At 48.7% G+C, this 11,224-nt stretch overlaps 2 protein-coding genes across 2 annotated transcripts; both read right to left on the bottom strand.

Annotated features, from left to right (window-relative positions):
• Positions 1 to 4,016: 4,016 nt before the first annotated feature.
• Positions 4,017 to 7,088, bottom strand: XBP1 (X-box binding protein 1). Its single transcript, XM_040611503.1, is given in 6 exon segments — positions 4,017 to 5,070; positions 5,899 to 6,003; positions 6,006 to 6,059; positions 6,497 to 6,625; positions 6,714 to 6,810; positions 6,879 to 7,088. Coding segments are annotated over 6 exon segments (1,140 nt in total). The 5' UTR covers positions 7,076 to 7,088; the 3' UTR covers positions 4,017 to 4,512.
• Positions 7,089 to 7,165: 77 nt separating this feature from the next.
• On the bottom strand, positions 7,166 to 11,224 carry LOC121096054 (translation initiation factor IF-2-like). Its single transcript, XM_040611563.1, has 4 exons — positions 10,618 to 11,224; positions 9,815 to 10,092; positions 7,713 to 7,889; positions 7,166 to 7,571 (listed from the first exon to the last, which is right to left on the bottom strand). The coding sequence occupies exons 2-4, from the start codon at positions 9,853 to 9,855 to the stop codon at positions 7,166 to 7,168; spliced, it is 624 nt and encodes a 207-aa protein (XP_040467497.1). The 5' UTR covers positions 9,856 to 10,092; positions 10,618 to 11,224.

Here is an 11,224-nt window from a genome sequence, read left to right as displayed (position 1 = left end):
TTTTTTAGATGGTTGTGTTTCATTCCCAATAAAAGTGAAAACCTTGAAAGCGTATGTCCAGTCCAGTCCTTTGACTGGAGGGTGAAATACTCTTCTGGCCTAAGAAGATATTTTTTTTTTAATTTAACTGTGTAGTCCCAAGGGTATGTCTCTTCTTTCCTCCGTGCTGTCCAACAGGACAGAGGCACAACAGTGGGGCAGAGCGAGTGTGAAGCTGCTGGAAAGGAAGAGTCGCTGTAGATCTGCTACGACCCAAAGGCCTCTAACAAAGCAAAGGAGTCCCAGGTGTTGCTACAGCTTGTGTTTTCTGAGCTTTCATTTTATTTCAGACTAAAACTGAATGCCTAGCTTGCCTAGTTCTGTACAAAATAAATTAAAACAAATTAAAATTTTATATAATTATTTTCTTGGAATGTACTTTGTTCTTTTGTATAATGCCTTTCGTTCAAAAGTTTTTCAAGCAGCTGAAGGGTAAAGATGGGTGTGCTACACCAGGATTGCCTTTGCTTTCAAAATGAGAGAAAAACAGCAAAAAAACCCCAACTATATTAATAAAATAATAATAAAAACATGTGAGGTTTCTGGCAGAGTCAAATATTGACTAGCTTAAGTTGTATTCTGGATTTAGACAAGACTTAAATATTCCTCCAGTGCAGAGTCAGAGGGAAATAACGGTAAAACCCAGCGCCGTTGGGGTTGTGTGAGGTGCTCTGGCTGGCAGAGTCTCCCTGGGGATATGCCTGGGGGGCTGCAGAGGGGGGAGGGTTATCTCCATTACTCGTCCAGCCCTGCAGGGAGGGGCAGAATGTATTTTGGCACAGACTTGGAACTGGGCTCGTGATTGTTCCAGAGCCTGCATCTTGTATCAGTTAGCCAGAGCAGATGTGTGGCTTCCATCACAGATGATTTATTTAATCAAATGCAGATGTAAAACACATGTGAACTGCTGGGTCTGGATCCACACTTGTTGCGAGGTGAGTAGGAGTCCATAAGTTGGAGCAGCAGGAAAACAAGTCTTCTCCTCAAGGACACACACTGCAAAATCTGCTGCTCCAGGCACGTCCCTCCTTCCTCTCCTGCCCCAGCTCTGCCTGGGTTTGGTTTATCCTGGCATCTCTCATCTACAGGAAGATGGCAGATAAAGGTCCTCTGCTGACAGTTTAAAGTGTGAGAATTTAATCTGTGAATGTTGAAGTGCTATATAAACATATATACTAAAAAACTCCCCTCATCCTGCCTTGGTAGCACCTAAGTGGACTTGAGGCTAGTAAAAAATACGAGCACTGACAGAAATTCCAAACGTCAGTAGGCTTCCAGGTGCCCAGCAGGAACCAGTTGTATGCTTTTAGCAGAAGAGAGCACGGTAAATTTTAGCAGCTTGTCTTGGAACCTAACGCTGCCAGTAAGGCGGGATAAAGCCTGCCAGGAAATACCTGTGAGGTTGAGGGAGGGGAGCAAACCAGCGTAAATACAGCTTCAGTGAGCAGCTTCGCTGACTGCACTTCACAAGGCATGGGGGTGAACCTGTTAAACAGAGACCATCTCCCATGATGGACATTTTTTAGACATTAAAAATTCATTGCTCTGAGACACAAAATGCATCCAGCCGTGAAGCAAGTGAAATGATGCACTGTTGGAAGCGAGCAGCGCCTGCCCGTGCCCACCAAGCCCACAGAGCTACCCAGGGTCACGGGCTGACAGCAGCACCAGCAGCACAATCGGTAAATGGCTCCTGGGAAGTACTCTGTAATCGGCGTGGAAGCTGTTTCTAACAGGCAGTGTTGAGGATTATCTGTTTTGCTTCATCTTCCATCCCCCTCACCCTTCATCCAACACCCAGTCCCAAAGGCTGAGTGGAGGGGGCTGGGTGGTGGCTCCAGTCACCCACAGGAGCTGCTTGGGCAGAAGCACCATGTCTGCAGGCAGCTTTGGAGTAAGGCAGAGGGTGGCAAAGTACCAGCCCTGCCAGCCCTTGGGAGCCACCTGCTGCAGGAGAAGAGGGGGTTGGAGGTGCAGCAATGGTGAGGTGCTCCAGCCCCACATGGAGGGGTCTCAGGCCACAGGACAGGTGGCTTCCCCCACCTGCCAGGGCAGCAGCAGGACACACTGTGGTGGGAGGTGGCCCCCAGCAGCAGACAGGAGCTTTCTGCTCCACAGCACTCACCCCTTCTGCCTGGTTCTATCTGTGGCAGCACCACGGTGATCCCAAGGGGTCCAGTGCTCTACTGCATCAGGGCAGGGAAAGTGGGATCCACGCCACCACTGCCTCCTCCCCCTGCCCCAGTCACAGCCCTTGCTTCAAAGGGAGGAATTAAAAAAGATGTCCAGGCAGCAAAAGGACTGAATATAGCTGACTTCCTTATTTAGTTGAATTTTTATTTCTTTTGGCAAAGCTCTTGCTTTCAGTAGCTACTAAAATGGTTGGTTATCAGTTGTCACACTTAAAGTGCTTGTCTGGGAGCACAGAAAATGCATTTCTAATGCTGGATATCACAAGTGAAACTGGACTGAGCATCCCTGATAACCTGAGATACCTCAGGGGAGGTAGCATGTATCACTGACAGTTCTGCTTCCTCTACAACTGGGAGCAGCTCCTGAAGAAGCAACAGCCTCAGATGGGAACAGGCCACCTCCAGCAGCTCAGTCTCCAACATCACACTCACAGGAACACACGCATTGCCTAGGAGTGCTGCAGCACCAAGGAGACACAGTCCCATCACTTAACATGTTTAGCTTTCTACCGCGCTGCCTGTTCAAGGCCAGGTGTCTGCATGGGAACAGGGAGAACTGCCACAGAGGACAGGGGGGAGGCTGTGCACCCCCAGCACAGGGTGCGAGGAGTCAGGCTTCCACAGGTGCTACTTTCAACTCCTCCAGGCTTGTTCCTGTAAACTAGGTCTTTGACTTCTAGGCTAGAAAACATAGAGCTGAGTTTTAAAGAAACGAAACTTCACATTAAAAAATGAAATTAAGTACAGCAGAAATAATTGCATATGAAGTGCCAGTAATATGGACAAAAGCAATGCAAAACCATGGATCAAATTCTCACTTGCCTGCTTGCTTTTTAGACTAGATGCTAGGTACTAAGCGTTCTCTTGCAGTCATCCCTATTTGCCAGCTTGAACATAAAGCAACTTATTCTCCAGACTACTTAAAGTTTTATCTTCCTAGTCCAAGTTTCTGCTGTACTGCACAGCTGTAGTTTTACTGCTATCCAGTACTCAGGTAGAATGCTTTAATGCAAGCTACATTAAATTTGTAACCCAAAGCACCTTGAATGTTAGTGACCAACACCCTCCTGTCCCATCACCCATTTCCTTCCCTCCCCCACCTCAAGTTATTTTCGTCACAATTTCACACAAGACACAAAATAGCACAGAAACCAAGACCAGTTGTACCAACACCTGGAACAGCTCTCACTTCTGTATGAAGTTTCAGTTTCTTCTCTCGCTCCAGTTTAAGTGGTTTTAATACTGTCACATTGGAACAAATAGATGGATAAGGGCAACAGAAAAGAGTCCTCCTGTGATATTTGAGATGAGCTCCTGCAAAGCTACTTTATGCTTCAGCAATTCCTGCAGTAACACAGAATCTGCACCTCTTTCACCACATATTTCTCACACTGCTTCACCAACACCAGCCACCACTTTAAGCGCACCCACCTTCACTCAGACCAAGCATTTTGCACAGTATTAACTGGCCAATGGCAAATACTACAGTAATTTTATTCAGACATCAAGCTACTGCCATCTGTGTTCCTCATTCAGGCTGCAGATTTTGCTATAGCTGCTTCGGCCATCATACAGACCCATCTACCTTCAATGGAATTTGCACCCCAGAAAGCTGCTGAAGCATCCAGCTGCTTACACCAAAGTGCTGCTGGATTGCTGCATTGAGGTGGTTTAAGTACAAGACACCAAGAGACCCAGTCTTCTAAAATTTCTATACAGTTTTGAATCCTATAAGGCCCAGATACTCTCCCCTCCCCACTGATATCCAAGGCAAAAAAGGGTCAGTGAGCTGCACTGCACTTTAATTGCACCAATACAGTTAAATATTAAATGGAGAAAGCAACTCTACATAGCAAATGGAAAACAAGCATTTACATAGTAAATCTGTAAGACATACAGACTATTCAGTCTTAACCCAGTTGTCTATACAGGAACATCCCACTACAGTTTCCTGTGTTAAAATAATTTTAAGTGGGAAACAAAATGAACATTTTCAGGTTCACACAGAATTGGCAAGTTACTGAGGAACAAACTTTCCTCCCTCATGAGCCAATACTGATGGGGTGGGTGGGAGGACAGGACACCCTAGACTTCCTCCATACCAGGAGAAGCACATTGGCCATCACTCCATCTACTAGCATGGACTGAAGTGAGCAATGCTGTTCTGAATACACTTCATCCCACACCCCACAAAGGGGCATTTATCCCATTATCCTGCCAGGATAATTTTCCAAGGGAGTTAACACTACAAGTTAGACACTGACCAGTTGGCACTACAAAGCTAGACACTGATCAGTTGGGGAAAAAGTTCATTGGCAAAGCTATCCTCCCACGCATGGTCAGTGTCAAGTGGAGAGGACATGTCACTGAAGGGTGACAGGGATCCTTCATACCCAGAGTCACTACAGGCATCCAACAGAGAGCTTGAAGCTGCAAGGCTATAGTGAGAAGAAAGCAGATGAGATATGCCCAGTTCAGGCATGAAGCTGTCTACAGGTTCTTCTTTCACAGATACTGGGATCTCAGGGATAGCTTTGTCTTCAGGTGGAGAGAGAGATACTTCCTCAATTTTCACTAGCATATCGGTTTGGTCACCCATTTTAACAGGAATCTCCAGTATTAGGGGCTTTGTGTACACATGATCAAACCTTATCAGTTCATTAATGGCCTCCAGCTTAGCTGATGGGGACCCCAAAGAGGGAGAGGAGGAGGTTGGTATGGAATTTGTTTCTCCACGGATGTCTTCCTCCAGCTTTTCCAGGCACATTGACTCTGAACCAGCGTATGTGAGAAGCATCTCTGGGTCCAGACAGTCCAGAAAGCCCAGTAGGAGATCAGACTGCAGAATGAAAGAACGGTTTAGGAAGACAGCCTACTACTGTTACAGCAAGGCATCAGTTGCAAAATCTATTGACACTCATCTGAAAGTTAAAATGCGCTAATGGGATCATGGACCTAGGAATTTTACCAAGATCACCATCAGAACAGTTAAAGCAATTCCTCATCTCAGATTTTTTTTTTTCTTTAAAAGGTACTGGTAACCTACATGCATTTGATGTTCACTGCCTTTATCAAACTCCTCAGGACCTTGGACCCATCAGGTACAACCACCACACTACCTGCTGGCTCCACACAGCCAGTACCAAAACCCAGTTTAAGCAGATCTGCCCACGACCAAAGGTGGTGCAGTTGTTACGGGTTTTTGTTGGGGGGTGGGTTGGTTTGGGTTTAATTGGTCATTTTTTTTTAAAGTGAAAGATGCCTGTCCTTACATTTCTGGAAGTTATTCATAAGGGGCAAGCTTTAAGTCTGAACAGCTTTGCTAAGTGCCAGCTCATCAGCAAAATTATGAAGTCTACCTTCAACAACAACAAAAGCATACTGTGCTTTTCCTATTTGTACACTGTTGCTGTAAGTGCCACCAGGCTGTTTCAGGCAATATCCTCTTAAGATTTTATGGAAACCAGACTTGAATCAGTTGCATGAACTCCTGTACTCACTGGATACAGCCCAACACAGCTGTTCTGAGCCACAGGTATGGCACTCCAAGACTTAGAAACCAAGCCAACTATAGAAAATTACTTTATGTCAAGAAGTTACAACACTACTCTTAGATCCACAGTGGTTCCGAGTTTTGTGTGCATTTTGGATAGGAATGGATGCTTACCTTAGAGTCTGAATCACTGTCATCAGAATCCATGTGGAAGTTATCAGAAGTGGTGACTGCTGGGCCTGCACCTGCTGCAGAGGAACACGTAGTCTGAGTGCTGCGGACTCAGCGGACCCGGTCACCAATCTAATCTCATCCACCTGTGATTCCTTTACAACCTGCAGGCAAGGATAAAACCCAGTCAGTCACCACAGAGATTCTAGCAGATAGTACAGCACATAGCCCTGAAGATCATGGTCTTCCTGCAACAACTTCCAACATCAGGTGCTCCACTGGCTTTGGCAGCAGGAACCTGAGGGTAGCCTCAAGGCCCACGTGTTTGCAGGTTTGTTTTGTTCACTGCTTAAATGAAAGCCTGACACCTTCCACTATGTCCCTGGTCTTCAGAGACAGCTGTATACGACAGACAGTTACTACTTCACTTCTAGAACAGACTGTGGACCGGCAGATGAAACTGCCTCGCAACAGCTTGGGACCAGGCAGTGGGCTGCCCCCCACCCACTGTGGGCAGGCATCCCGAGCATCCCCAGGACCCCCAGCCCCTGGACCCCCGCGGGGAGGGGCGAGGGGGCTGCCAGCGCGGCGGCGGGCTCACCTGGGGCTCGCTCCCCTCCTCCACCTTCAGAGCATCCAGGCCCAGGCGGCAGCGAAGCTCCTGGTTCTCCAACGCCAGGTTACATGTCTTCTCCCGCAGGAGCTGGTTCTCCAGCAGCAGCCTCTGGTTCTGCGGAGAGCCGTGAGGCAGGGCGGCCCCGGGCCCATGCCCGGCTCCCCCCGGGCCCACGCCGGCCCCCTCCAACCCCGACCCCTACCTCCTCCTCCAGCTCCACCACCTGCTGCTCCAGCTCCGTCATCCGCGCCTTCTTCCTGTCCCGGGCGCTCTGCGCCGCCACCCGGTTCTTCAGCTTCCTGCGGGGCAGGGCGGCTGTCAGCGCAGCTGCCAGCGCGGCGGGGCCCCGCCGCCGGCCCCCACTCACCTGCGCAGCGCCTTCTCCTCCGGGCTCAGGTGCGTCAGCCGCTGCCGCTTGCGGGCCGGCTGCGGCGCCTCCAGGCCCGGCGGGCTGGCTCCCGCCGGCAGGACGACGGAGAGGTGGCGGCCGGCCGCGGGGGGCTCAGCCGCTTTGCCGGGGATGAGGAGCAGCCGGGGGGCCGCGGTACCGGGCAGCGCGGCCATGGCGGGCGCGGACGGAGCGGGACGAGCGGCGCTGCCCGGCACCACAGCTCACAGCCGTCTGCGCCCCCGCCCGCCCCGCCCGGCTTTCTACTATCGTGGCTCTTCCCCATTGGCCGGAGCCGTATGACGACACGCCCCGGGTGGCCCGTGATTGGTCCGAGGCCGAAAGCAAGGTGAAGGGAGGGTAATTGCATCAGCCGAGGGGGTTGGGGCTTGGTGAGGTGTCAGCGCGGGCGGAGGGGCGGGGCCGCCAGGGCTCGCGGGGGCGTGCGGGCCACTCGGCTCGGCTCGGCTCGGCTGGGCCCCCGCTCGGATCGACTCGGCACCGCTCGCTGCCTGAGGCTCCCTGAGGCGCCTGGAGGAGGGACCGGCCGCGGGCGGTTGTCTCTGCCCTGCAGCCACCTTACCTGAGGCGATCTGTCCCACACAGCCAGCGCGGGATCCGAGGGGGAGGGACAGCTGCTGAGGAGCCCGAGTGCCGAGGACGGGCTGTAACTTGCCATGAGGGTGGGCTCAAGAACGAGGGAGCAGGGGGAAGTCGGCGCCTGATCGCAGAAGCTGCCGTGAGCGCGCAGAAGCGCCTCGGGGGCTGCACTTGGCATCCAGCCTGTCCCAGTGCAGCAAGTACATTAGTTACCTGAGCAAATGGGTGAAGTGGCAGTGCGGGCGTGGAGTGAAACACGGGCACTTGGTGATGGCCAGAGAAGGCCTCGAGGGCCGCGCCGCAGGTGGCAGCCGCGCGTGTCCTGGAGCGCTGGCCTCCACGGCCTCCCCACAGCTCCCCCTCGTCTTGCTCGTGGCAGTTGCCTGCAACCTGAGTAGTTATGAAATGTTGAAACTATGGCTACTTACACGTCTTTCTGAAATCCATTTGGACGCTAAATTTAAATCAGTTAAGATGTTAAACTGTAAAGGAAAAACACCAGGTTTAAAAGTTCAAAGGCGCTGGTGTGCTGGTTTGGCTTTACTCCAGCGCTGGAGTCCTGCCAGGCTTTCATGATAGGAAGAACAAACTCTGCGTTTGTAAGTTTGTGTTTGTTCTTTCCTTACTCACTGCAGCATGACATTTAGTTAAGGCTGAGAGTTCACCTTTCTACTTTGACACCTTTGTGAAAAATGCGGCAACTTTTTGATAAGTCTTTTAGTCTGAGTGCAAAAAACCTGTTTGTTCTAGTCCTGCTAAGCCCCTTGGATACCCGTCATTGGAAACTATCTGCTTCTCCTTTGTACATCGCTTTTTTGGTTTGGGCATGTGTTTCTTCTGTAATTCTAATTCCCAATTAAAAACTCATTACTGTTATCTAACAAAATGCAGGTCCTGTATTAATATCTTTTCCTGATTTCAGACATTCATTTCAAGTAAGTTGCCCTGTTTTACAACAAAAAAATTGAACGGGCTGTCCCTGCTTGTGCTGCTTTGTGATATTTATAGCCATACTGCTGAGACTAGCTGTGATGTGATTTGTCATATAGATACTCAGATTTCTTAGCATTATGGCTGAAGAAAGATCCTAACTTTCTGCCTGTACATGATTTTATTTTCCTATTTCATTTTATATGGAGCCAGAACAAAAGCATCTTTCTCCTTTTGCAACAAACAATTGTGATTGTGAATAAACTTCAGAAGTGCAGAGACATAAATACTAGTAGTGGTATATGAGTCACTTCGCAGTGTCCATACTCACTGACTGTAATAATGGCACTCATTAACATGTCTAGCATTGGCAACAATAGCTGGCAAAAGAAGGGCATGACACCCTGCAGTCTAGTCCTGTTGATTAATTTTAGTAGCACTGCTAGGACTAGCTGTGATGTAGTTACTGAGAACACATTTAGGCTCACAAATAGTACATTACTACCATTAGGATACATAAAGCCTTTTGTTAAATAGAGGGTTAAGTCACTGGGTAAAAAAGTGGCAAAGGAAAATTCAATAAAGCTGGTATTGTACTGAGACACCCTTTCAGAAAGCTTTAAAAGACTTCAAGGTTCATTCTGATTTCCACCTTTTTTTTTTCCCAAAAAAAACCCTCACTGTTTAAACATTCCAGTTTTTGTGTTTTTCTTTTTTTCACTCATTGGATTGAAGCCTGTGATCCACATGACAGTGCTGTAGTTACTCAAGAATGCTTCTCACCCTGTTTTTTAGTGCAGCACAACCATCTATCTAAAGGATGTGCCAATGAGGATACTGTTGGCTGTTCTGCCAGAAACATTAGTTCCTGCTAACATAGCTTTACATAGTATGTTCCAGGTGGCCAAGCCACTGGAGGAAATAATTTTGTTTAACAAAGGTGGAGAGGCTTTGCCCTTGTGTAATATTAGATGCAGAGAAAGAAATGCGAGCTGAATGTTATCTGCGTATGAAAAAAAAAAGGGGGAATAGAGGAGGGAAAGAAAATGGAAGAGGGTGTAGAGAAAAGGTAGCTTAACTAACAAGCATGGTCTGAGAAAGAGCTTGTTTGCCCAATGTGCCTCTGAAAACTCTTGGAAAGTGGCCCAGGGCCCCAGGGTGGCGTCAACAGCTGGAGTATTCCCAGATCTGTATCAATAGCTGATTAAAAGAAAAAGGGAACTGTTCTGCAGCCTAAAATAAGGTTATTCCAAACCTGTAATGTTTGTTGTGACCTTTGTATTCATTTTACTTATTCTTAAATTTCATCATTACACATTGGGATTCAAGAGTGCATCTCTCAAAATTCCAGCACTCCCCGGCCCAAGGTGGAAAGCAGCCATTACCTTCCCCAAAGAGACGCTGCTGACCGAGTTGCCAAGTTCATCGTCAGTTGGAGCAGGGGAAGAGTTTCATTTCAGCCACATTATTCAGTTGTCTGGGGCACCGGCAACACTTCCTGCTAGCCTTAACGGTTCAGGCTTTTTTGGGAACATACACGGGGTTCACGCCACTCCTCTTGCTCTGAGTGGAAGGGTTGCTCCTAGTTGTTGCAGTGGGTGGGGGCAATTCACAGGCAGCATGATAATAAAGGAAATAAGCACTTTCCGGCAGTCTGGTGAGCCTAGTAGGAACAACGACATACCTTTTCTTCAGCAAAAGGGTGATATTCCTACAGCGTGGAGAATTATGCAGAATCTGTGTCCTTTGCCTGCCACATGGAGCTGCTAACCTGTCTGCACGCTGCAGGAAGTGGCACTGGCTTTGCCTTCTCTTAGTGCTGCCACAAGCAAGTCCTGCAGAAAGGTGATTTTTTGCTTAGCTATCATCCCTTCTCTGTTAATACTTACTGCTGAGACTGTACCTCATTGGCCTCTATGATTGTTTCCAGTATACCACTGGAAAAGTGTGGAAAAGTCCCAGTGAGTCCAACCTTGAACCCTGACTCCTGCAAGCATCTTACAAACGTGTGCCTTGCATTCCAGTTCCTTGTCCTCATGTTCCACCCACATACATTACCGTCACCTGTTACTACCCAGAATTACAAGGAGGCCTGCCTCAGGTCCATCTCACACCTGTGTGGTGGGCCACAGGTGTAGGCTGGAGGTTCTTACTTTAATCAACTCTATGGCTCACTCCTTTGACCTACCTGATTTTGTGGTGAGGGAGAGATCCCATCACGCTTGTGCCTTGAGTGCCTCCTGTTACAACTCTTCTTCCAGCACCTTCAGAACTTCATGCTGGAGTTCCCACTGTATTTTCCCCACAGCAGTGTGCAAATCTCTACAAGCAGCATCAGTTGACTTGGGCAGCATATATCTTGTGACAGATCACGTGCCTTCACAGTAGGCTGCTCTGTCATCCCGTCCCAACAGAACTAGTTCTGCTGTCACCATAGGCAATGAAGCCTTGCTTCTGATTCACAAAAGAAGTCTGAATTAACTCAGACAATGCTGTTAGTGTTTCAAGAACAAAGATATTCTGGAAGTCGGCTAGAAACTGGGCATTTCACAGGGCTGTTTTTCAGGAAAAGAGGGTCTCCCTTCGCTGTCACGGGAGTTCCCAGCAGCCACAGGCACAGCAGCTCACCTTGGAGCTCTTCTGGGCGGTTTAGCGGCATTCCTCACATTCAGAGAGGTTGTGCCCTCTTCTAGGTTTAGCAGTGGCTTAGTAGCAATACATTTCACACAGTACCTCATCAAAAAGCCAAGTGGGAAGCATGCCAAAGACCAGTTGTAGATGCATGTATAGCAACC

Source organism: Falco naumanni, chromosome 1 (genome assembly GCF_017639655.2).
Source record: "Falco naumanni isolate bFalNau1 chromosome 1, bFalNau1.pat, whole genome shotgun sequence".
In the NCBI taxonomy this organism is placed as follows: Eukaryota; Metazoa; Chordata; class Aves; order Falconiformes; family Falconidae; genus Falco; species Falco naumanni.
The sequence above is the reverse complement of the archived record's forward strand: the minus strand, read 5'-3'. Positions and strand labels throughout refer to the sequence as shown.